The following is a 27,228-nucleotide window of genomic DNA, read 5'->3' on the forward strand; positions in this document are numbered from 1 at the left end:
GTGAAGATTAAAAAATGTTCAATCGTTCGGACGATCGTGAATGTTCGGTTGCAGTCGTATCGACACCATATGACTCAAGTCAAAATGATGATCCGGCTGCAATTTCCGTATTGAGTTTGAAAATTATAGTAGTTTACCATGTAAGTAGCATAGATTCAAAGTTTTATGACGATGTTGTAAAATAGATAAGTCGATACAGTCGTAACGGATTGCTTTAGCCATTGGAAAATTCAAATTGCAATCTTCATCCATGTCAGGAGCCGTCTGAAAATACTTTTGTTGAGGAGAAGTGCCGTTACTTGAGCAGGAGCGGTGGTTCCGTCACCCTTCAACTAATCTGAATTCGTGCTGCGTTCCTGATCCCTCCACGAACCATACTGAAACGCATTTGTGAAATGCTTCAAAGGTGAGTTAATTTCCCCCTATTTGTGCTATCCCCATTTGTTTTCACTTTAATATTCATCTCAGTGGTGTTGAGTGGTCCACTCACATGCCCGTTTCCAGCAACTTTGCACCGAACTTGTGAAATTGTGTTAACTAAAAATAATTTGCGCATTTCGATGTGAAGCGTAATAAATATCTGACTTTTTCATCGCTTCAAAAAGGCATTTTGTTGAAGATTTGCATACGAGCACGTAGAAAAAGTGATTAACCTCTCTTATGGTCTGTCAGGGGTGGCATCAGTATTGTTTTTTGAGGGTTATTATTATACGAAATATATATTCGTTCAGTTCTGAAAAGCTGCACATATTTGAAAGTGTATAATTAAAAAGAAAGTCATCTGCGCCTGTGACATTGAGTGTTGCCACACTTTGAGAGTTGATATCTCGGGAACCCTGACGCGATTGCTCTAAAAAATAGTCCAAATTAGTCTTCGGAGCGGGACCGAAGGGGTTATAACCACTTCCTAAGGCGCTTTTCAAATTTTAAGTGCCGATATCTCGAAAACAAGAGGAGCTTTTCCCAAAGAAAAAGGTCCAAATTAATAGCCTCGAAGCGAGCTCTGTAAACCTGTAGTTACCGACCTGGGATATATCGTTCAGTTTAGTAAAAAAAACGACTCAAATTGGTTGTCTTGAGGAGCAAGATTCTGATACCGTTTCACGTTCCTGAAACGGGGTCGACGAGTGCAGCTGATGAGCTCACACCTCTGACAAATTCATCGCCAGAGAGAACTTTTTATAAGCAGTTCGGAGTTTTCTCTATTAGCGACTGCTCAGGAGGAAAGTTCAAACTGAAATCATGGCAAAACAAATGCATAGACATTCGCCGCCGGAGGCCCCTTTTCCCAGGCAGTAAAGTGGATGCGGGCATCTCAAACACCTCGCGTCGCGGAACGTTTTGAATTCTTAAGAGCGCTCTAACGAACCGATTATTTTTATAAGATAAAGGTATTTTTCTGGAACGGGGGCCCCGCCATGAATAATTCATGGGGCTCCGCGTGTGCATGTGGGACGAAAAGATAAGAATCAATTCGCCTTCCTGGGAACCGGTAGGGTGTTTGATGGCACTGCGACTTAAGGCGATTAGGCAAGGCCGGCATATATTACACGCGTTTCCAGGTTTTTGCCGGTCACTTTTCTGGCAACTATGCGACCGGCAATAAAGATTACGAAGCCAGAAAGCAAACAAAACAACTGCCCGGGATTTATTCTGCTCGCAGCAACTCGTAGCGGCACAAAAAGCGCCAACAAGTAGCAGGAAGAATCGCTCGAGAGAGGGACCGGAGAGGCGGAGGGAGGAGAGGCGATTTACTCAAATTTTCGAGGTGCGACACTTAGAGCACGCCAACGGCCCGGCAGCGCATATCGATGGCTGCCGCCATCCCGCTTCTTTTTGGCACATTTCTGATTGCTGGAAATCTCTTACAATCCAACTTCGTTTGTTAATTCCTGGACGTAACCTCGACGGGACGGCGTCTACGCGTTTTCCTAGTTGGCGCCCAAATGCAGAGAAACTCCGGATAAAAACCGGGAAATATGAGGATTTAAAAAGCATTGTGACTGCCATAATGGCGTGGGCTTTGTTTCTCAAGGGCTGGAAAAACATTTATTATCTCCCTCCTCGTCTCCGCAAAGGGAAACGCTCTTGCGTCTCTTTGAATATTCGAGCTTTGGAATTGATAGGTGCGATTAGTCGCCCTTAAGGGCCGGTTTAAGTTTCCGAACTATCACTTGCCAACTCGGTCCTTTAATAAGACTGAGGATAAATAAAGTCCCCAGACAAATTCTAAATCACCGGAACGCTCTCTAAAGTTTAACGTTCATTGATTGTGCCAAATAGATCTTCTTCAGTGAAAAACCACTGGAAGGAACTTCGAACCACCTTAGAGAGAACTAGTTACAAGCGTTTTTCGATAGGCGTCTTTGCGGTCGGCTTCTTTTGCTATCGTCCGTGGCCGAGCTGGTACTCCATAGGGGCGCTACTTAATCCTGTTAAACTTTTACGTTCACCATTGTCAAGAAATTCCCATGAATTTTTGCAATAAATATGTGTGTTGTGGACCTATCGCCTCGTTCTCTATCACCTAGAGCTTGCCGATGCGTACGTCAATTGCTGTCAACTTGGCAGCGTTGATGAGCGTTACCTCGTTCCTGGTCGTCAGTCTGGGGTCCCTTTAAAGTTGTTCCAAATAAAAAGAGGCATTTTCACTACGTTGCTTTCCAACTCTTAAGCGCCGATATTCCTGAAACTCATGGAGCCGTAAAAATTAGGTCAAATTAATCGCCTCTAACTCTTTTATCTCTTTCCCGTAAATCTTTTATGGTCTGAGATATAGGACGATTTAATTTCTATTTTCTCAATTATTTATGAAAAGAATTTGAAAATGTGGGATCTTCAAACTGCATTTCGAAGATGGGTTGTCCCTAAATGACGTAGCCATTTACATATGAAATAGCTACTTCAATTTAATCGTCGAACTTTGTAAGCCGGCATAAGCGCGGTCATAATGGTATCTTTTTGATTCCGAGACAAGTGTGTTAAGGTTAATTTCACTATGAGTGCCTAAAAACGAGCGAATTTTACTTAATGCGGTATATGAAAAATTTCATGCGAAAAATTGATTAAAACGTTTCATTCGCCATTGTCAAGAAATGATCTATAGTAAATGAGTCAAATTAAGGTTTTTGCTCTGTTTGGTCCCAATATGCCTTATAAATCACCGAGGCGATTAACAACTTCTTCTGGCAAAACACACGACCCTATTTAGCATTAAAATCCAGGGCCGGGTAGCCCTTGACCCCGTCGCCAATCACACACGTTGCCGGATCCACGCGAAATTAGCATTTTGGCGTTTGCGTTTCCACATGCAATGCAGTTGCAGTTCGTTATGGTAAAACGAAGATTTACATTCGTAACGAGGGCCCCCCTCGACATTAGGGCCGGAGCCCTTTATTATCTACATATACGTGGGTATATATTATCGATTCGATTCCGGGCCCTTTGGATTTTACGTGATTCTGTAATCAAAGGTTACATAAATTAAAGCTTAGGAATACGAGGACTTTTCCCTTCTTTGGCTACGTAATGGGAAACTCAATACATGTGTAATAATATGTATATTACGGGAAATGTATGGGGCAATGTTTTAGGGAATATCGCGGTAATAAATTGCGCCTAGACTCAAATTGTTTCCCAACTAACAAAGAAAACCGAGACAATCCAATTGTGATGCAAATTTCGAAAATAAGGCTGTTCATACACATGTAACATGAGTGCAGGATTGGCCTTAAGGTTCACGTGCAGAAAGAACGTTTTATGTCCCGCAGTGCATCGAGTAGATTAGAAATCCACTCGCCGATGAAGGCTATTTTGGGGTTCCCAGTAACACATGAATATTTAACCGTTGTGTTTTTGAGGTTAATGAAGGCTTAGGACTCCAAGTCGGATTTGAGTGAGGTGAGCAAAGACGGTCCTGCGGCAATCGTCCATAAAAGACGGAGGCTTATATTCCCTATTTACATGTCTATACGGAGTGCAGCGAAATATATAGTAGAGGGTTGAAAATTCTCCATAAATCTGTCTCGAAGATTAGAACGTGAATTCTGGAAGTTCAGTTACTGAAAGGCACTTGTTACTGAGTTTGTTGTTCCATTAAAATGCGCAGTAATGATGCATTGCGTAGCAACAAACCTCGGAAAAGAAAAAATCCCAGGACGAGGCCATTAGACGGCTTTTTGTTTAAGGACGTTCGTATGTCGTCGGAAAACCATCCGTCAAAAGGTTAAAAGTAGTGGAAGGCAGCCCATCAAAACAACTATGATTAATCATCCCCTTGCAGAAGGGAATAGAGGAAAGCAGAACAAACAACACCGATATGAGTAGTCGAACATAACCAACCGCTGTTGCTGCTGATTTATTTATAGGCCTTTAAAAGTTTTATTTTTCCAGGATTTTTCCACAATTCAATGCTCGTGATCACCTTGAAATGCCCACATTTTCCTGCATTAAAACTCATTAATTTAAGAAATATGAACTAACAATGACGCGGCTAAAAAGGGCCTCCCGATTCGTGAACGTTAGACCGCATTTTTCATTTCCTTTAACCCAAATTCCAGCTCTATCTAGCAAATAACCTCCGAATACAAATTACAGAATAAATCCATAATAATGGACATTTAATATTTCTGATGCACGTTAGTCTTGCCGGCACGCTACTGACTTCATTACCTCGTCATCATCAGTGTCGCACGTGACAAGGATTTGGACTAATGAAATTAACATAGAAATTTGCCAGTTGTTGTTCCATTTGTCCCCTCCCTTTGTTTCTCCACTGCTAAAAAATAAATCTTCGGATTCGGTTTCTCTTTCCCGCTGTTGCAGACAGCTCGGCTGATACCTCGCAGGGGCGTTCCATGATTATGCCAATAAGTCAAATCGTCTCCTTCGCCATTGTCAAGATTTTTTCAAGATTTTTCCATGTTTAATTGTTGCGTAGAGTCTCGACGTTCTCGCTTATCACCCCAGGACTACTTGGAGGATCGTCATGAAACTTGTACCGTAACTGGGGCTAACTATGAGTTAACCGGCTCTAGAAGTTTATTGACTTGAGGTGTGCAGGTCAGAAGCTGAAATTTTTCAAATGAAATTGACATAGAAATTTGCCGCTTGCCTCCTCCCTTGACATCTGCAGCGCCTTGAAAATAGGATCTTCAAATCGGCAATAAACCCTGCGATTTCCTGCTGTTCTTCCTGGCTTTTAAAGTTACAGAAGATGTTCCAACATCAAGGACAAAGATTCAAGTCTCCCAAATAAGTCCCATTTTGCTCTTCGCTTAATGGAGTCGGCTTTCAAAGAACATCGTGCGTTTTAACCTTTAGTGGGTTATAGTGCAACACTCAAATTCCTACTAAATGCTACCTCGATGAAATGTTACAAAAATGTCGTGACATTTTTTTATTGGGCTCATCATGCGAAAACAAAAATGGGTCTCGCGTTAATTAGAGGGTCGACACCAGTTTCGCCCCACATTCGCGCTAATAATAAGTCTATATATGATTCAAGCCAGTGGGAAAAGCGGATAAATTAAACGAAAACCAGTACGGAAATCTGGACCCTAAAACAAGCGTTTTGATGGGGACACTGTCAGCCCATCTCCTCCCTTGGGGCGCAGACGTTCCGATTACAGAAGAAATGATGATAAACTTTCTAAATTTGATTGAACATTGGAGTTAACTCGGTAGATTCGGGCCTCGGGCGTCACTGTCCGTCATTTAATGATAGCCGGTGACGCTAATGAACTCTCTACAGTTGTGAAATAAATTTGGCATAAATCAGAAGCGCATCTCGTGGGATAAAAAGGGATGAAACAGAAGACAAATGTTTGCGTTTCCATGGTTTTGATCGAATATGCCGCATGATCATGACAAGAATGGACTTTAGACACTCTGACCCCTAATTTAACCCTAAAGAGGTGTCCCATTGTATTCCATTAAAGTTTTACAACAAAGGGCTGAAAGAAGCCCGGTAACCCCGGAATTCGCGATCAGCATAAAACACACACCCCATCGGGGTTCCCGGGCTATGCCCCTCTCCACCCCTTGATCCCCATCGCCGCCCCCCATTCTTGCTGAATCGTTCGACGCTCTAATTGCGCGATCGTTACAAATGCAATTATCCTGAGCCAACGGGAATCCTGTTTTCAAAATAAATACCGCTGAAAATCGGTGCTTAGAGCAACAGTTTTAACGCTCAAGGGGTGAGAGGGTGCTTTTTTTATGTGAAAAAACTATATGGAGGCGCTGAAAGCCATTAAGCGGGCTAAAAATGGGACCATTATTTCCGAAAAGTTTCCAGAGGACCCCGGAATCTTATAACTTATAAGTAGTTGGAGTGTTTTAGACAAGAGGAAAGTTTCCTTCGTGGATTGGATGGGATTTCCGAACTTGCTAACTCGGAATCAATTAAGTTATAACAAGCGCCTGAGGGGGCGACGCTGCTAGATGTAATGGAAACTTTTATATCTCCATACTTCCCCTATTGCTATGCGTAACGTAAACCCTGGAAGTTACACACGCAACTTAAAGGGTGTGCATGCACAACTTGAGATAATACAGATAAGCAGTTTAGTGTGGGAAAGGGGTTGGAATGGATTACGAGGCTCTGTCTTGTGTTTTCGACTAATTCCTGACATTTATCAGCGGCAGGAGAGAGTTACCCCTAATTATGGCTCAGATTATGCTATTATAGAACTTTGCTCTAAGGAAAGTTAGCTGGGTAGAATTTTTCCATTAAAACCAACCTTTAAATCATTAAAAACGCTGAATCGGGCTGAACCCGGAGAAGGATAAAGGCGACCTGCCGTCAGGATTAACATCCAGAAAAAGGACAGATATATGGGACGGCATAAGAAGATAAATGTGCGACAGCTAAGGCCTTATCTGCGGGATAGATTTATGTGGGAGCAAGCGGCATAATTGTGTGCTGTTTATATGGTCGGATGCGCACTTTACATGGCTAGTTTATGGACCTCCTCGGGGAGAAAACACCTCGAAGGTGATGGCGCTAATGCCCGCGAACGTGGTGGATTTCCATTAATCAGCTGCGAAGCTTCGACGTCACCTGAATTCCGCAATCATCATCATCATCATCAATCAGTCGTGTGGAACGTAATCAGCGGGCGAGTGACGGAAAAAGACGCCCCCAAATCCGATAAGTCGCTAACTGTATCAACTGAAAATGATAAATCTCTGATAAATCTCCATGCCGCCATCAGGGGTTTAATATCCTTTGGGTAATCAATTATCTGTTTATTGTTCCACTAGCGAGGATGTTTAATCTTCGAGAGGCTTATTGTCACATAACTTTCCAATTGTCACATCTGAAATGACAGATGGAGCATACCAAAAATCTGGCCGAAATAATTATTTCTGCTCCGATAAAGAAATTACCAGGTGAGTTGATCCACGGCCTAAATGCGAAGTCAAACTGAATGTCAAAATCTGTTTCTGACGAATCGCACGCCGGCACCCATACACTGGCATAAGTTAACTGGACCGATGCGATGGTAGAATTCAGCCATTCGAAGAATTTTACTATTTTCTATCGTTTATACTGTGACTTAATGAGCGTGAACAACTAGAGAAGAGCCTCGATTTTGTTACTTTCCGCGAAAAAATATGGGTCAAGTTTGGCTTACCGTGACATCGTTATTCTTAGAGGTACATATTTCAAGTAAAAGCCAAATTGAAGCACTGTTCATCCACTTTAAACCGTTAAAATCGTAAATATGTTATTTTGTTCCCTAAAGAATGTTTCCCCGAAGCGAGGTACAAGGGCCTGAGCGAAAAAGTGCGCATTTTTTAACTCCAATTTTAGACCCGGTTGAAGTGGGTTTTTAGGGCGCAAGCGGTTAAGTTGCAAGCGTTTCCTACATGGCATTTAGACGGTATTTATGGAATTTGAGACAACTTGAGGGATCAAAACAGGAGAGAAACTCAAAAACAAGACAAAGCGCGCGTCTAAAATATATTGTCATTTAACTAAAGAAAGGAGAACTGTCAAATACTGACACTTTCAAGACAGTTCGCAGGTGAATTTAGCCACTAGAGGGAGTCAGTTTGTTGGAAATTTAACAACACAATATTTAAATTGGCAGTCGAGGAAGTTTTCATATGGTTCATGCTGTTGGTAGAGATGGGTTAATTGGATTTAGCGTTTTGAATTCTGGTCGAGCAGGAAGTGTTATACCATAAATAAAAATTTCTTTCATTCCAGATTTCCCTAAACGCTCGCATTCCCTTAAAAACAAACTCGTATCTCTACTTATTTCATCAATCATATTTTTTTAAAGACGCGATACAAATTCCCTCTTCTCACGCTGTTTTCCCACCCCGTGACAGAGTAAAAACTGAGGCTCTTCTTATTGAAATTTCTCAGTGGAAACTCAGGGTGTCTTTTTACCTTTTTTTGCGTCGAAAGCGTAAAAATAATCCTCTAATGAACAGAAAAAGAGATCGAGGCGCTTCGACGGAATGCCAATGAATGTGCGAAAAACCTGGGGGAGCGTTTTATAAAAATGAAACTTCTTCTGAGCGGAGAGACTGCGTTGAAAAAAAAAATGTCGACCGCAATGAAAATTGAGGGGTTCAGTTTTTCCATGCACCGGAAGTGAATCGAAATAGATTTTGTATACAAAATCGGTTCTGGCTGCATTAGTGACACAGGAAACGTTCGCCAATTCCCCGAAAACTGGTCTAAAAGAACTGGAAAACGATTTACAAATAAATACAATTTCCTGGCTCGTTCTGGGTCTCCGCGAGTTAAAAGCTAGCCAGTTTTATTAGCAAAGATAAAAGAAAGTAAATACAATAAACACCAATGAAAAACATAAACTATTAAACTAATATAAATATTTTGTTTGGCGTTGTTGCAAACCCGGCCTTAATTTCCAATTTATTTGGCCCGTGTCACATAAATCAATTGGTACGGTCGTGTTTAACCGCCACTAAAAACCCCTAGAATAAATACAATTAAAACGAACTTTAGTAAGATTTTTAGCGACAATAAAAGGTCCGTTTGTAAATATTTTTTAAAGGCGATTTGTAAATATTTTCGCGTAAACAAACACCAAAGTTTTCCTAGATCGTTCTGCGCCTAAAGAGCGAAAAAATCACGAAGGAAGTCTTCGAAGGGGGGTTTATTTTTCTTGTCGGGAATATTAAGTCATCCAAAGGCATGTGTGTGCGGTAATAATTCGTTTCTTTGAAATGCTGTTTGATTATTTAAAGTCTTTGCAGCAGGCGACTGTGTTCCACATTGCGAGAGTTGGGAGAAAACTACTTTAAAGCAACGAAAAAAGCACAAAATGGCCACCAATGGCTCGAACCAAAACCGCGTTGCCACGTTGTTTTTTTTTTGACCTGTGCTCGTGTCGCATCTAGATCGCTGTCAGAGGGGAAATGGCATTGCGTTTTCGCCCTGTAAATTCCTAGCCGTACGGTATGTTAACTTTAACGATGCGTTACGTTCTTGACACTGGAATATTATAGAAGTGTTCAGGAACCGAGTAATTCCTAACGCGCTAAACCGACTTCTTACGCATTATTCTTATTTAAAACAGTTTGTACAGAAAACAACATTCCAATAATTCCACGCGGAGTGCCGTGGTTACATTTCCATTTTCACGTAAGTATGCACACGTAATATCACGTAATCCATTTAGCATCCATGAAATAATTAGAAGTTTTAGTTGCTGTTACCTCGCGCTCGTCTCCAATTTTTTTTTTTTACCCTTTGACAGTTTTGACACATGCGCCCCGTACGTTGATTGATTGCACATAGACTAATATAATTCCTTATTCTAAAGCCGCATCCAACACGCACAGACGAGCGCCAGAGGGACACGTCCGGCGTCGCTGTCATATTGCGAGGCAAAAAGTTGGCATAAAATGGCCGCCAGTGGCGAGAATAAGAAGGCGGCATTTTGGGACCTCATTTGTCTAGTAGTAGTGTGCGAGCGGTGGCCATTTTTCGACCACCCGACCAAAAGCTTCCCACAAAATGATATCATTCTGCCCTATTCACAAATCTCCGTTTCGCGATAGCTGCACATTGCGCCTCGTAATTTTAGAACGTACGAGGCGAAAGTTATTAAAAGCAATGATATAAAAGTTCAAAGGAACCGCTGCGCTAAGTTAAATAAACCAACGCGATTGGCTGAAATCTGACTTTTGGAAAAACATCGGCGGCTACGCGGTTATGATTTACGACGTGTAATTGGTTCTGGCCTGAAGCAATAATCAAAATTAAATATTTTTTTGCGCCGAAATCTGTTTAAAATTTCCCCTGGAAATGCCAATAAAACAAGTTTCCAGATACCTAAAAGTGAGCACTGGAAATGTTACTTTGGAGGTGCCATTTCTGCTAATAATGGCGATCGAGCGTCAACCGCAATGACTTAAAAAATTCCCTTCGAACTCCTCAATCTTAATTCGTTGGAGTTATTATACTGGGAAAGTTATCGGGCAGTAAAGATGAAAATTAACGCCAAAGTTGGGCAATAAAAGCGTTAAATACGGTCGCCGTGCCCACGAAAAATTACGGTACAATGTTTAATAAATTAATAATAATAATGGCAATAAAATTTTACGTTCGCCAGACCTCCACATTGTGAATTAAGCGGCCCCATAAAATTAAAAACCGCTCATTGTGATATTATATACATTGTTTACATGAGGCAGGCAACATGGAGAAAATGTGCGAGCGCCCTCTGGGGGGCGAAGCCCTTGCAATTGCTCAACGCAATCGCGGTCGCTTACGTAGGGCAAGGACAAAAAAATAAAGGTACAAACTGGGACACGTGCACTCCCTTTACGTGTCCCTATGAATTTTCCCAAGCAATTCGCACCCTTAACGGGCCCGTTTGAAGAACACTTTGCCATCAGGAAGATGAGTCGGCAAAAACGCTTTCATCTCACTCTTTCCCCCTCGCCCTCCCGAACTAATCAATTTTCAAACGATAAAAGCAACTTAAAAGCAAATGTGCGGCGGCGAATTATTTTTAATACGCTTCGCGAAGATGCTTTTAGAGCCAGTGGTGGGGCGGTGGCGGCGAGGGGGGGGGGCAGGGTGCTGGATGGTAGTCGACTGGCAAAAATCTGAATTGCAAACAAGCCCTTAATTAAAAAATATTAAACGACGCAAATTAATAAAAACCTCACCCACCGCACTGCTCAGTTAATTCGGGAAACAAATCGCGTAATGAAGTAACTTGAATCGAAACAGCGGTGGCGCCCTCTAGAGCCCGCTTTATGTTTAATTTTAATTGCAAAAGTCTCTCGTTATTTCTTTAATGAAGTTGACACAAATCCGCGGCACTCGTAGGTAGAGTTTTTCTACCGTTTAATTAAATTTGAATTTGTTCTCTGCTAATTGGTGCATCTGCAAGGATAATTCGCAGTACAATAAAAATACGGGTCACGTAACGCGGTTATGTCAGATGAGGCAAGAAGGCAATGCAATAATATAATGACAGGTGTCAGTGGCGCGAAAAAAAAAACAAATAAGCGGCGCACTTAGGAATTTTACAGTTTTCAACCATAGGCGGGTCATGGTAAATTCACAAATTGCCAGATATTGCTGATGTAAGTATTGCGTATGATTAATCGAATGGAAACAATGGCATTGATGATACACACAGAAAAGCATTTCATAATAAGTTTCGAAACATTTTGACTAGCGAGGTAGCACCATTACGCCAATGCACTTCGGCGTGAATGATCTTAATAGCTGCGTACAATTGTTCTAATTTTTCCCTTAATTTGCTGGGTAACACTGTCTTAGATGAGACGCATTAAGAGGTAGAGCACAGTTGATTTATAACCTCCTTCAAGAACTAGGAATATTAGCCACCTCGAGCTGGCAAAATAGAACAGGACGCCCCTTCGGGCTGTATGTAGAAAGCTCATTACGTAAGTCAATCACGTGACGTATTTTGGCTCCACCCCAAAGATGGGCAAAAAACCGCAAGTTTCGGGAAGGAATGTTTAAAAATTGCGCTGATGCCGAGTTTCATTCAACCTGACAAGTTGATCACCGACGATTACTCGCGAGACCTCCAAATTCGCTATTGCAAGCAAAACCTCCCGATAATCGCTTAAAATTCATTATCATTCCACAGGCTTAACATTTACTTTAAAACTTTTGTTGATAATTCCCTTCGCATTTGACATACCGTGTGGGTCTCTTAGATGCCTCACGATCTGGCAACAACGGTTAGATTTGACGTTTCGCCGAGTAGCCGCCATTTTATTGGACATTTTCTCGGGTTCTCAGTATTTTCCGTACGAAAATTGTATTTCCCGTGGATGCGGAAAGCGAAAGTGCGCCACACAGAGGCACCAAAAACGCGTAATTTCAAACAAACACTAGAAATTTCCATTTTGAACAATTCTTGCCTAGCAGCGTCAATAGAACAAACAACAGTGCCGTAAGATTTTGTTCTGGCTTCGGCTAAATCGCATTACCAAGAACACGCAAGCAAGAACGATTCCGTTAGCTCGTTAGAAGCTCCTCGGGGACCCCGCGGGGCTTTATCAGACCCTTCGGGTGGCTGTCTCTGCGAATTTCAGCTCGAATCTTAACGGGGCATGTTTGGACACGCACGTCACGCATACGTGACCGGAACGCCGATTCCGGCCATCAGGTACGTTCTTGTACTCGCATATTTTTATATTCGCATATCTCTCGCCGTAATTTAGCGATCCGGATTGAAATTCATCATTGCTGGCGCGGCAGTTTTTCTTGCAGATATGCAATGGGTCGGCATTTAGAGCTGATTCCGAGAGTACGGAAAGCTGACTCGAATAAAATCGCTCATTTTGCCTCGCCACCAGCGTTGTTTGCTCGTTTTTGCGCCCCTAAAGTACAGGGGCGCAGTCGCCCAGGCGGATTTAAATTCCCGGCGGGGGGCATGATTTCTTGGTGAGTTGAAACTGGAAAATCTACTTTTTCGAGCCACCATCCAGGGACTCGAATTGCAGGGTAAGTGACAGCAATTCACGGCAATGGGGATTTTTGGGAAAATAGTTCCCGCCGTCCATGTCCGTTAGATCAATATTATACCCTTCCTAAGTTGGCATTTTACTTGTTGCAACGCTAAAACGTTTCAGGGCACACTTCACGAGTTTTATTTTTACGCTGGCACTTTGGCCAACAACACAAAACGCTGAAAACTTATTTCGTTACTCCTGGAAAGGACGGAGGAAGGAAACGTGCTTCAGGCTCGAAATTCACAATAAAACCGCCGTCTATGGGGCCCCACGGAACTGAAATTTCGCAAAAAAAATCGCTGAGGGCTCGTACGTCCCAGGGCCATGGCCAGGAACGAAAACCTTCATTTAAAAGTGCGCATCGGAGGCTCATTAGGTCCCGAAGATTTCAGCTTATGGCTTGACTAAGCCGAGCAATTCCGCTAATCCTAATAAACTCTCATGCAAATAAACCTCCGACATTTACAAATTTCGCTCCCCCGACAGTCATAAAATCAGCCCTCGATCATTAAATACACACGGAGGCCTTATCGTAAGCAGGTGTACAGGTGGTTGGTACAAAGGGCGCGCATTTTTACGTGTTCATTTTAAAAATCACGCGAGATTCCAATGTCGACACGAAAGCGCTTGTTGAATGCACCCCCGAGAGAGACCCTTAGGGGATGGTTTTAATATGGGGTTATCGTACCAGCTAGTTGCGAACTTCTCGAAGTTCCAGTGGGGATTTGCCGAGGGAAAATTGGCAAAATTTGCGTCGAACTTTGGGAAAAATGCCCGGATGAAAGATGCATAAAGTATTCAGTTTTCGGTGGCAGCGCGGCCTCTTTGCGAAAATGTAAAATTCCAAAATGGTGCCCGCGAAAAAGGGCAATGTTGCTGATGGTTGGCAAAAATCGAAACGTCGGATTTCAAATATGACACCGCCGAGTTGGGGGAGAGGAAGCGTCGCCACAATGAACTGTCAATGATTTTGAAATATGGCGCCAAATGAGCTCAGCAGAAAATTGAAAAGTTTTTCCAAACTTTCAGTTTTTTCCCACAATAACGCATCTTCCGGCAGTGCAGTGGTGCGGTTAATCGAGAAATTTGACGCGCTCGGGTCAGTTCAAACCCACAATGGTCAGTCACGAGGAGGCAATTTATCGGATATTGCGTTCTATCAATTACCTCCATGTCTGTACTCTTCATTACAATAAAAGCCTCCGAACTCTTCAAATAAACATTGTTTTTTTTTCATTTTTTAAAATAACCGGTCTTGATGAGACACCCTGTACGAGCGAGCTATAGTTCGCAATAGTTGGGACAGAGGCGCACCTTTTTCATTCAGCTGAAATGCATTATTGGGGGACTTATCCACATCAACGACCGTAAATCAACCAAATGTGTATGACCACGAGAAAGTAAATCTCTTTATTTATTCGAAAATAAAAAATTTATGTCACTATATACACATATCGTAAATAGCCCTAACGACCGTTTAAAGGGCATTGGTTTGTTTGCGGCCCTTCGAACCGCATAAAAAGAAAATTTACGAGCAGACCCGCCAGGCTCACGTAAAAAATTCCTCGTTTTTCTTTTGGAAAATATATAAAAACATTTAAATTGCTTTTGCCATAAAATCCCCGAACAACGGATATGCCCCATTTACAATAAATCGAATTTTTGTATTCCGCCGTTTCGCGTGTGTGCTCTCGAATATAATAATAATTTCCAATGTCAAATTTTAATGGAACCTAACGGAAACATACGAAATTGCTCGAAACGTAACGCCCAAATATAGAGCAAATATTGGCCAACAATTGAGCCTCATTTTCCATAATCACGGCCTTTTCCGTCGCCATTCGTATAACGATTAGAATGTGTGGTTTAATTTTAATAATTATTATTGCCAATTTGCTAGGGAGTTGCTGCTTTCAGTTAAAATAACGTCCAGGCTGTACTCCCTAAATTGAATCGCGACCAAAATTGCCACGATCTGGTGGACGGCCTATGAAAACCTCGCGAAAGACTTAAACAGTGTAACGGCGCATTGTTAGTGCGCACCACGTGCCGTTTCCAAATAGCTGATTTTCTGACGTCCGCTAGTCAAATTAGACGCACGCGCAGTTCCTCTGCTTGAAGAATTTGCAGATGTTCCACGACAATCAGGCCAGGCTTCACTTCTACGAACTACATTATTTTTGTCAATATTCTTCCCGGTTGCCTTCAAAATCCACAGCACTAAATTCTTCATTAGATGTGTTGATTACTCGATTTTTGCATTAGTTCCTGATAATACCTTAAACTGTCGTCATCAGGTATGCGTCGCCAGTTCTCTATCCAGGACAGCCGTAAAGCGCCTAAGCCCCAAACCGTTTTGTTGTTACGTTAATGCCAAGTTCATTCGATAATATTTATTTTATTGCAACTTCTAAACAATGGGAACGTGTCCGGAATTGCGGATTTCATTACTAGAAATGCTAGTGAGCTCATCTATCATCATCAGTGCTGAATTTGATTTACTTAAGTCGGCCTGTACAGTGGGACGTAACATAATCATGTCTTGCCTTACTATACCGATGATAGAGAATCACATATAGATATAGAATCACGTGAGAGCACGCTCTTAATAAGCGAATAACGTTAACGTAAGCCGACAAGGTTTATAGTATAGTGAAACATGGCATAATCACGTCATGCCTCGCCGTAGCGGGCATAGAGAATCACATTCGTATATAGATAGAGATTATCAGGGAATCACATGCAGATACAGAATCACTTGACACAATGTATGAAATAAAAATAACGTTTACGTAAACCGATAAGGTTGGAAGACGTTAACTCCTTCAAGGTCTATTTAAATATGCGATCATGCTGTGATAGCCTTCGCCGTCCATGCTGCCGCACTCAAGGCATGCTCCTTGAATACCTGAATATTTCACAAAAAAACCCGATTTTGCACTTCAATTTGTCGAGCGATTGTGCGCAAATTGTATAAGTTGAATAAGTGACAAGTGACACTGGCAAACCCGACGTGCTTTTGTCCTGGAGCACCCGATCATCCGACTTATGGACCATTTCGGTGCGAATCTTGCACCGAAATGGTTCACAAGTCGTGCAGTTTAACAACTTACAATGGGACAAGTGACACTGACAAACCTGATGCGCTTTTGTTTACGGGTCGCTCTGCAAATTCGACTTTGCAAAACCAACGAGAGAAAGTGATTTCGCCGGTGATTACACGTCATACACGAAATCCTCTGGCCAATTAAACCGGCAAAAACCGGCCATTAATAAAGTTTTAACGGGAAGCGGGGATTAAAACCGCCCTCGGTGTATGGAGAATAAATTTTCGCCCGGCATCGCCATCGTTAATTCGGCCAGGGACCTGTTTTATCGAGCCAGTCCCCATTAGTTCCCCCCCTTTTTTTTTTTTAATTTGTGGTATTGGCCGCGAAGCGGCTCCTTCGCGACGGAAAAAGTTTCTTTTCGTTCCGAAATTTTCGCAATTTCATAGATTCGCAAGTTTTCGAATTTCTGTTATTTCTTGGCAGTAATTTAACGTGGAGTTTCGAGAAAACTCCCGTGAATAAATATTTCACGGCAAAAGCACTACTTACCTGCCGCACATCCGAACTCCACTTTGGAAGTTCGCAGCCGAGCAATTTATTTGGCTAATCGGATTGCTCAAACTTCCAAATACGTCTGATGAAAAATCTTTTCACTTTGCGAGTTCTCGATGATATTTTACACACACAAACAAAGGCGTCGCCTGAAAAGTTTGCAGGTTTCTTCAGGTTAGACTGCTGAAAACGATTCAATTATAACCACTAGAAATTCTGAATAACAACTTATCCGCTCATCAAAACTTTCGGAAGAGTTAACACGCAGATATTTCCCTAGAAGCGGTTTATGTTAACTCTGGTAACAGTTAGAAACGAGTCTTCAGTGTTAACTTAACGATCGCCCCAATCGAATCGTCTTAATTGGCGAGTTAACACCTTCGCGAACCCCCTTAAAGCTGGTTTACGTCAACGTCTCTTCTTCCTGACAGAGTTAACATCTTCATGGCTCGTCGGTTTACGTTAACGTTATTCGCTTGTTATGACTGTTTTCTAATAGATCCTATCATGCCTCCGTAATAGCTATTTTAACTAAAGCAAATTTCGCACTGATGATAGTTGAGTTCATTCCCATTTCCAGTAATGAAATCCGCAATTCCAGGCACGTTCCCACTGTTTAGAAGTTGCAATAAAATAAATATTATCGAATGAACTTGGCATTAACATAACAACAAAACGGTTTGGGGCTTAGGCAATTTACGGCCTTCCAGGATAGGGAACTGGTGTCGCATACACGATGACGACACTCCGTGGTGTGACTGGTAACTAAAACGACAGTCGAGTACCTAATCATAACCTCAAATGAGAAATTTAATTTGCCTTTTTGCCATCCTCCAGTTTGAGGCAATTTCCGAGATGATCAGATCTGGAATGTGCGTCATTTCTACTTGAAGCAACAACTCTCTAGTAGACGGGCAATAATAATTATGGCAGTTAGACCACGCACTGCATAGGAATGGCATTGGAAAATGTTGTGATTATGGAAAATGACGTCCAATTGTTGTATAAGCGCAACCTAAATCAGAAATTTTGAACATAGAAGTACCAATTTGTGCTACGTATAGGCTCAGCTCGTGGACCTACGCTAAGCATGGGGAATAATCATGCTAACTGTCACTTGTCAGCAGGTTTGCACAGAGTTTGTCGTATCACAAGCTAAAGTCATGCGTCGATTATTGTTTATTTTCTCGTTGTCCGCAGTCGCCGAACGAAAGAACAGTTTTTTGTGCAAATTAATACATGTCATTGCACCGTCAGTTGTTAATTCGCGCAATTTGTTGTTAACTATGGACGAGGTCGTAATTAGCCGCTGTCACTTGTCACAGGGAGAAACATAAACGAAACAACACGAAGCCATTACGGACGCCATCATCATTTGCTCGGCAGTTTTTTTCGGAGGACGCCGGCGAAAATGCGCCACTTCTGTCACTTCGGGGGCGCAAATCCCGACAGTCGATGATAGATGACGCCACTCTAAAACAGAGCGCGGTTTTTACCGGGGTTACATCCCCGGCTCCTGCTAAATGACGCATTTTTCTTTCGCCGAAAGGAAATCACGCCTGTCGACGACACACGGCCTTTAGCGTATGTCACTCACGTGACGTCACCATGCAAGTCCAAACTTTTCCAGGCCGCGTTTCTTTTATTTTCTCGAGCACACATGTTGCCTTCGGATTGGTCCGAACAGGCGTGCGATTGTTTCGCGTTTATTTATCCGCATCCGAACGCAGTAAACGCGACCTTAGTAAAACAGTCGAAGTACTAAAAAAACATTTAAAAAGGCCATCAAATTGGCGGCGCGATGCGCGTTTGTTGAATGAAAACGCCGCTGAAAAAACAGATGAATGTCACTTCAATGAGCCTTTGATTTGATTGATGACGCTGCTAATGTTTTTTTTTCGGGGCGGTAATACACAGGGTGTTTAACACGTGGATTAATTCCGGTTGAAGCGGCGAATTAATGAGTCGGACGATGTTTAGCGTGGGGGGAAGGGCCGGAACGGGAACTGTCCGTCAAAAGTCGAAAGATGATTATTAATTTCTGGAGAGGAAACAGATGGATTTCCCAGCTGGGAGTAGTCTTCATTTTGCGTGCCAAGGTCGGTAATTGATTTCGTTCCTCCCGGGGGTTGCATGCGGGCTTTCATTAGTGCGAAAAGGATTTAATTATTACGTTCTTTATAAAGCAAATATCGTGTCTTTGGCACTCGTTCCCGGCTGGATTGAGCCGGCACAATGACTCATGTGAGTCGACTCAATATGTGAGCGAAACGTCGCGTTATTTTAGACAGCCGAAACCGCATTTACCTGTCACGAAGCGGTAAATGAAACTCACATTATGTGTGTGTGGTCCACAAAATACGAATATTGTGACAAAACATTTATACGCGATAATTTCACGCTTCGGAATTTATTATTACACTTCGGAGGCAGTTTCATTTTCCCGGAAGCGTCTCCGTGTGTGATCCTCTTTTGTGTGCGTTCATTTATGCTCCCACTGGCACTAACTAACTCGAACATAAATTTCCCGGTTTCGCGTCGGCATAGCTACGAACCATCAGAACCTGCAAAGGTCAAAACGGCACACTTTAAGGATCATATTTCACAATCTGTCAGCTTGTTTACCGTCGGGCGTGTGTCCCGAATTTCCATACACACGAGCGACACTAATTGCCGAGAGACGTGTGTGCGAAAAGCGGTTTTTTCGCACGGCCCGAGAAGCAACAACGTATCTCGTATCACGAGTGTCAGCTACAAAGTCGCTCGGTGTGATGTTTATTATGTATTTCGGGTAAATATGGGGTTATGACAAATTATCCCTGGGGAAATTTAAATTAGGGGCATCGGAGGAACGCGTGAAAACGCGGAGTTTTGCCTTTCGGCTTCGGCCCCCGCCCCTGGTGGCACGTCAAACCCGCAAAACGTGCAGTAACAAACAACGAGACGAACTGTCTCTAACAATGCCATCTTTCCTCTCGATTCGCTGATTCAGAATCAGATGTAATTTCTTGTTTGGCTTCGAAGTTTCCCTGTTTACGTCCGTCGCATACTTCCACAACAGGGACGTACCGTCGCTATCTATCGACTTTTTTCCCCGGCGTGTTCTCCTTTATCAAAACTATGTGTCACAGAACGATGGTTTCCGTAGAAACGGCAAAAAGTGCCTTCGGTTGGTTGGGGACGCTAAAATTACTTTTCGCAGGACTGCATTCCGCCACTGCACCGATCCCTCTTGGTTTTCTAGCAGTAGAATAGTGAGAGCGATTAGCTCGAAAACTCCCTTTTTTGGAATGGAACACGCACCCCTATCAAAAATCTTCTTTATGTCTACATTTGACAGTCCACGAATCACGTCACCGCCACGGAACTGACGCACGTGTGTGTGTGCATGCGCATTACCAGAATTCCCGGGATCACGTTAACCCCTCCATGCGTTTCGACCGCAGCCCTACGTTTGAGCGCTGGGCGCTTACACTATTTCTCAATATTTCGATCATTTCCAAACGCTGCAGTTGACATTCAAACAAGTTTTCCATCAAACGGGACTTATCGATTACAGTGTAAATCAGTTTCAAACAAAAGAAAGGTAATAAACAACTGGCCCATTTCCTGCTATCTCTCGAAATGCCAAATGCACGTCGGATCGACCATAAATCAGGGTCTTTTTCAGGCCGGTATCGACTATCGGGGCTGCCCATTATCGACACGGCCATTAGTCAGATGACCTGCCACGGATTAAATTACGTTCCCATCCTTGGCCGCCATCTCGATTTCCTCGGCCTGATTTTTAATTTCCGATACGTTTAAGACGCGAGTAGCGACTTTCGTAACAAACAAAAGACAATCTTCGAGAGTGTGGCCGATTACCCCAAATTTTCCCCATCGATATCAAAACCCGAAGATAAACTAATCCCTGGAAATAGATCAGGAATGGCGTCCTCGGGCGCCATTTTGGTCGGATTCGCCGGTAACGTCGAATGCTTAGTTTTTATCGCCGGCTTCGGACCAAAGTCAGGTTTACGGTGGGGGATTTTAATTTGTCAACAAATTAAAGTCATAGGAAACGGCCGTCGATAAAAGTTGTTACGAAAGTGCGTAAAGCTGTTTACAAAGCAATAATCGCCGCACATGTCCTGGAGCGACTTTAATGAGGTGCGTTAACGTCGGTTTTTGAGTCATGGTGAATAGGGCTTTGTTGGAGACCGTTTCATTCAGAAATAACGTTCTTTGTGTTTCATTTTGTCGTCGCAGAAAATGGATTTTTCCACATGGGCTTGGCGAGTCATCGGTTAAAAATGCGTCCGATGTCGTGTGCCCATTTTCAGCGAGTTTTTCAATGAAAAGCGACAGTTCTGACTCGTCGCTCGGTTTTGACATGGCTCTCACTTAGTTAGGGCTCCCTCATTTTTGAAGGTAGTCCCCTCAGCTCATTTTCAGCTGATTTATCTAGAAACGACGACTGCCACGATCTGCGCCTCTTGCCTTTCAATTCAAATTGGATTCCCGACGAAATTGACTAATAACGTACAATGGCAACGTTGCGCGTAGCTTTTGTTTTTTGAAAGTGGGCGTCACGCTTTGACAGCCGTCTCAGTCACAATGTTGCCCAAAAAATCCGAGACAGGCGGATTCCCCGGGACGACTCCTCATTTTTCTGATTGAAACATTAGGGCATATCCCCCTCCATCCCCCCTATTCGACAATAACTCAACGAATAATTCCCCCAGTGTCAGTTCTCACCCTGTTGCTGCATGCCCGAACTATCGCAACTGCAGGAAAGAATAAAACCCCCGAAATGGCTCTAGAACCCACCCCCCGGTCGGGCGTCGCCCCCCCCCGTCCTTATCGGGGAAATAAAGCGTCGGTTTTAGTGGCTCCAAATGGATCGTAAACATTATCTGGGGCTCTGTGTAGATGATATGATGTAAGGAACTAAACTTGCTTTATCCCCGGTTATATGGGCCACTTTCCCGGTTTAATGAAAGCGTTACAAACGCCCTTCGGGGCTGATATTGTCCCCGTGAAAATTCCATTTTTTGAATGAAACGCTCTAGGGAGTCCTTAATGAGAAATTTAAGGCATTATGAGCCAGCTAAATGTATGCGAGCGCAAAGAAATCTGTAAATATGATCATTTGATGTTTTTAGCCACTCGGAAAGTCACTTGTTGCGTCAACCAGAGCCGCGGCCATTTTGACAATGTTTTGTTTCGAAATTTCGTAAAATTCATTTTTCGCGTTGACCGCACCGTTTTTTATTTTCAGCCAATCAGAAGCGCTCACGTGTTCGACGCGACAGTTGCGACATCCATTGGTTTTCTACTTTAGTTTTAGTTTCAATGAAGATGAACGTAAGTCATTCGGAAGGCCGTTTGTTACGTCATCGTGAACCGCGATAGCCATTTTGCCCGGGTCCTTGTGTAGGATTCCCGAAGTGCAGTTCAATTGTGGGGCGTTTCGGGGCTATCCCGCCGCAAATTAGTTAAGTAGGTGCCCGCTTATTCATTTTTTTTTTATTATCGCCACGCCCCTGCACTTAATAAAATCGTTTACAATTCGCCGGTCAACAAAGGGCGTGTCCGAGATTAACACGATTTCCCAGATAGAGAATGATATAGCGCTATTTTAATTAAACGCCCGGTTAAAAATCCATCTTCGGTCGTTCTAGAAAAGACTTAATGAAGTCCGGCCCGGCTTATCTCTTTTAATTTATCAAAGTGGCCCGTGCGGTCGGCTCACTGAAGTCCGAGAGTATATGAAAAATATCCTCCCTATTAACCGAAGGTTAAATAAGGGTTTGGGGAAATTAAGTCGTGTGTTATTAACTTGGAAATTAAATCTGGAAAGTAAAACGCTGTCCTAATGGAATTGTTTGGAAAAATCGTCAAGGTGGTGCTGCATGCAAGCCACGAGGCAGGAACGGCAACAGGGCATTTGCAGAGAGGGCCGCATAGGGATCCATCTTAACCGCAAAACACGGATTATTCGTACGTTTTAATGTGTATTTCTGCGAAATATTTTAAAAACCACCGGACTTGAATAGAGCCATGATGTTGCCTTTGACAGCTAAGGAAATTCGCCTTATTTATGTGTTTTTCAATAGAATAAAAGAGTGAATATTGGATTCAAATATGTACATTGTAAGCGGCTTCCTTAACGTCGTGGTTTCTTTTACAGCAAAGTTCAACGTTGGGAGTTTCGCCTTACTTTGTATTCATATATTACAACTTGTAAGAAGCGAAAAACGCACCCCGCTATATTGAAAACTGCTCCTTTACGGCCCAATTTGATGAGACTTTTATTGCGCTTTGGAATTGTTAGTTAGAGAGAGCAATAAGGCATTCTTTCATTAATTTTTGTGCCAGTGCACGTTGCACTCGTATCACAATATGTCTCACATACAATTTTTTCATATGGAGCACGTCGCACGTTTAAGCACGAGCAATTAGGGCAGTACCGAGGCGAATTGGCAACTGATACGTTTTGCTGCAAATCCGCATATATATATATATATATATATATATATATACATAAACATTTTTGTCCGGCCCTGTAAACTAGCTACGTCACTTGTTTGAATGTACGTCCGGAGCTCGAGATCCCTTTAACAAATCTTGAAATTTCATCAAATCATCCTAGCACCGAGCTGATTTCTAAAGGCGCACATTATTCCATTTTTCTTATTCATAGAAAATATTGAAACCGTCCCTGGAAGATAGTTTCGTTACTTTTTTAAACGTATTTTCCAAGCTCTAAATCTCTTTTAAAAATTCTGAAATTTACATTTTTAAATGCGTAAATCAGGACCGTACGAGAACGATGTTCACAATAGCGCAGTCTCTTAGGGCCTCATTTGCTCCGCAAAAATCCAGTCTACGTTCAACTCATTGAGCGGACCTTTCAAGTGTGTATGTCTGTGCGTGTGTGTGTGTGTGTGTGTATGTGTCAGAGGCCCTTTCCCAATGACTTGTTATAACCTGTTGCCATCGAGTATGCCCTAAGCCGAAAATCCCCTCCTGGAAACTCTCCGGAGCAACTTTTCCAAAGGCGAAGCCTCTGATTGCCCCCTGGGGCCTCTCCTCGTATAATTGGCGCTCTATTCAACAGGAGGATTTTTGCGGGGGAGGGAGATCACTAATCTCGTAATCCGTTATTTTTCCCGTCCGTAGGAAGAGGATAACACTCGGATGTATTCAGTTTCCTTTTCAAATGGGCTTTCACGTCGTTGAAGGCGACTTTCTAAAGGGGATCGGGCCACGAAAACATATAGGACTTCCCGTGTTTTTGATGTAATCTAAACGTGGTACTCGAGAGGTAAAGGGCCAACTCGAAAACCTTGAATCGGGGGATTTAGTTGAACAATTACGGGCCCCGATCGATAGGTTCGCAATTTCCAACCTGGCAATTCTCTTTGTCTATTAAAACCGAGAAAATGGAGGGCATTTTTCTCCGCAATCCGGCAGCCAGGTATTATTAGCAATCGAACGATAATTGCTTCGGAACCCTCGGAAAATCCCTTTTTAAATGCCCTGTCCGTTTTTCGCGATTCGAAACTTGGGAAAAGCGCGCCTCGGAGGATGATGCTTACTGGAATTTATTCGAATTAAATGGTTTATTATGGAATAACGCATTCGATCAGGGAATCTCCCGAATAAGCGAAATTCTAGACGGTGACAAAATCGTTATTCCGGACCTTACTAAAAAAAAAAACACACAAAACAAAAGAGCGGCGCCTCGTTGCCAGACCGCTTTTTCCTCACTTGAACCTGTCAACGTGGCAAACATTTCTCAAAAAACAAACCTAGTGTGTACAAAAATCTGGAAAATAAACCCAAAACACTATCATTTCAGCACTTAACCAATGGAAGGTCGTTCCTGCGACTGGCTCCGCCTTAAGGCGCTTTAATTAAAGATGGCTTAACGTCACTGGCCGAGGAGGGAGAACTCTGGACCCGCTGGAACGACTTTAGTGGTCCAGAGGTTTCCGAGTAATCTACAGTTGCGGTGGCCGTGTGGAAAGTGAAACGTGAAAGGTGTGCGTAAACCTGCCTTTTTGGCGTGGGACAAGTGCTCTGGAGAGTGTTTTTTTGGTTACCGTCGCCGCGTGAGAAGTTGGTGAGTGGTTTGGGTGTGACCTTGTTTAGCATCGTTCATTATGGTGCGGTCCCGGGGTTTTGGACTTTTAGGTCTCTCTGGAAAGTGCCCGAGTACGGGCCTGAATGGGGGTGGTGTCGCTAGTGACCAGGAATGATTACAATTATTTTTCTATTACCGATTTCTTCCAAGTTTTGTTCCACTAGAAACCTCTAACGTAAAATTCTAAGCTCAAAAAGGATTTGGACTGGAGACATTTCCCCAGAATAGTGACGTCACTAATTTCAGGGACGGTCACGCATTCTTTTCAACCCACTTTTAGCAAACTGTCTTTTTTCGACGGCCCTGATTTCTAAAACTGGAGCAATTTCCCTTCTTTGCTTTCAGAATGCAACATGTTCCACATGCAACCACCATCTGCTCTATTGGACGCCAATTGCTACTGCTTGGACCACCTGGCCGACTGCCTCCAAAGCGCCCAGAACAGCGGCTTCCTGGCGCAGCGGCTGCTCAACCCTTACTACCCCCATCTGTTCTTCCCCCTGCCCCTGAAGATATCCCAACCACGCCCCGAGAAACCCCCCTATTCGTACATAGCCCTTATTGCGATGGCCATCAGTTCAAGCCCCAAGCAACGGCTCACGTTGTCTGGAATATATCGGTACGTTCTTAGAGACTAAAATTGGCATTGGCATAAGAAAGCGAGTGATTTATGATGACAGCTCATGACGTGTGTTGACAAATCATGACGCATCAATTATGACACACTTTCTTCGATTTGTTTACGTTTAGCAGCGCCCTCATCGGTGGCTAAGTTCCCCAATAATGTGTTAGATTTATCATGGACAACTTTCCCTATTACCGGGAGAACAAGCAGGGCTGGCAGAATTCGATTCGACATAATCTGAGTTTAAACGACTGTTTCGTTAAAGTGCCAAGAGATAAGGTGCCAGGGACTGTAGAGGGGGGAGGCAAGGGTTCCTATTGGATGCTGGATCCCAAGGCGGCCAACATGTTCGAAAAGGGGAATTACAGGAGGAGAAAAACTAGGAGGCAGAGAATGGGGGAGTGTGAGGCCTCTATATTTCAAGTGAGTCATAGTTTTTTTGTTGTTTTTTTTTTTTTTTTGTTTTTGGAACAAACGAACACCGTGGGAACAAACAAAAGACTGCAAATTAGGAAACACGCGCCTGCTGTAATACCGGAAATCGGCCGACTCGATCATAACTAAACAAAAAACATTTACCAAGGCCCTTTTGTAGTCGACATAAAACACAAAAAACTGAAAAACAAACGGGCCGCGTTTAACTGGCCCTTGTTAAAAATAATTTAACAACTTTAGATGCAGTAAAGCGCACACTAAATTTACGTCGCTCCTGCTACTGCTGTTGTTAAAACTTTTTCCAGTTTTTTAATTAGCCGTTTTTTGCTTTTCGGGGGCTCAAAGTTGCTTAATTTTTTGGACCGGAAAATTTCCCAGGCCAACGAGAATTAAATGAGATATTTTTCGACAGGAAGAGGCCCTCTCGCTGGTCACCAGAACTGCGTGCGATAAGGAGCCGGCGGTCGCGGAAGAGTCCAGCAAAAAGCAAAAGAATTCTAGTCTGTTTACCATAGAGAACTTGATTAAGAATCATGCGGGTCGTGAGAACGACGTCGGCCCTTTAGAGGACGTTGCGGAAACCGATAGTTAGCCCTAATGGAAATGTATATGTAATTTATTTTGCCGTCGAAGAAAGGTCTTACTTTTCGAGCGGACGCTAAACTAAGTCAACGGAGGTGCGACAACGCTGGGCCTCACACTTATCTCTTCCAAAATTGAACAAACGAATGGTTATCCATCGCCGTCTCCGGTGACTAGACGTCACGTTAAAAACGGCAATAGTGCTTGTGCCTCCAGTCGCCATTTTCTTGTATTTTTTACGTTTCTTGAGAGTTTGCACTTGAAAAACGGTTTTCCGCCGACTTAAGATCGTCTCATACGAAAAACAAATAATAAGCTTCATTTCAACTCCTTTTAAAAACCGGCCCTTTGAATGTTTTATTAAGCCGGGCGTGTTCCAGACACTTTGCACAAGGTATTTCCTTTATATACGGATTTCTCTTAATCCTCCTTTGTACGTTGGATTTTCAGCATTTTTCACAGCCCTTTAAAGTGATGTCCTTAGTCTGAGGAATCTTTATTTGGTGCATACGGAAGAGACCTCTCATTATTTGCATATTATTTGTATAGGTGATATTAGAGTTGTATTACAGTATTTTTAGAAGGCATTGTAGTTTTTTTGTCGTTGTAAAGCTCCGATCTAACAAATGGATGGAAATATGGAGGCAATAAAAGTCGGGAAAGCCATTACAAACAGAAATCAAAGAAGATCCTTTAATAACCTCCATAAAACGGGAGCGATTTATTTTCTTTAACTCTACCCACCACAAAGGAATTACTTTAATAAGAATCTGGCTGCTTGAAGGTCTGCTGTCATCACGTATATCAGATTTTATCCTTTACGATGGGTACACGCTAAGGCACCAACCTAAGTGTGT

At 42.8% G+C, this 27,228-nt stretch overlaps 1 protein-coding gene across 2 annotated transcripts; it reads left to right on the forward strand.

Annotated features, from left to right (window-relative positions):
• The first annotated feature begins 193 nt into the window (after window positions 1–193).
• Window positions 194–26,956, forward strand: LOC136344460 (forkhead box protein C1-like). Of its 2 annotated transcripts, none has more exons than XM_066291941.1 (4): window positions 194–406; window positions 25,075–25,348; window positions 25,522–25,777; window positions 26,202–26,956. In XM_066291941.1, exons 2-4 carry the CDS (start codon window positions 25,083–25,085, stop codon window positions 26,379–26,381), a joined length of 702 nt encoding a protein of 233 aa, XP_066148038.1. In that variant the 5' UTR covers window positions 194–406; window positions 25,075–25,082; the 3' UTR covers window positions 26,382–26,956. The 2 variants fall into 2 exon arrangements, with proteins under 2 accessions (XP_066148038.1, XP_066148037.1); XM_066291940.1 differs by lacking the exon at window positions 194–406 and adding an exon at window positions 24,576–24,708.
• Window positions 26,957–27,228: the final 272 nt, after the last annotated feature.

Source organism: Euwallacea fornicatus, chromosome 17, assembly GCF_040115645.1.
Source record: "Euwallacea fornicatus isolate EFF26 chromosome 17, ASM4011564v1, whole genome shotgun sequence".
In the NCBI taxonomy this organism is placed as follows: Eukaryota; Metazoa; Arthropoda; class Insecta; order Coleoptera; family Curculionidae; genus Euwallacea; species Euwallacea fornicatus.

What these genes read in the sequence shown, in the direction of transcription:
- LOC136344460 (XM_066291941.1), top strand. Translation starts at nt 25,083, where the DNA reads ATGTTCCACATGCAACCACCATCTGCTCTATTGGACGCCAATTGCTAC. An exon ending in ACGTTGTCTGGAATATATCG is followed by an intron (nt 25,349 to 25,521) that starts GTACGTTCTTAG and finishes ATAATGTGTTAG; the next exon opens with ATTTATCATGGACAACTTTC. An exon ending in GTGAGGCCTCTATATTTCAA is followed by an intron (nt 25,778 to 26,201) that starts GTGAGTCATAGT and finishes ATTTTTCGACAG; the next exon opens with GAAGAGGCCCTCTCGCTGGT.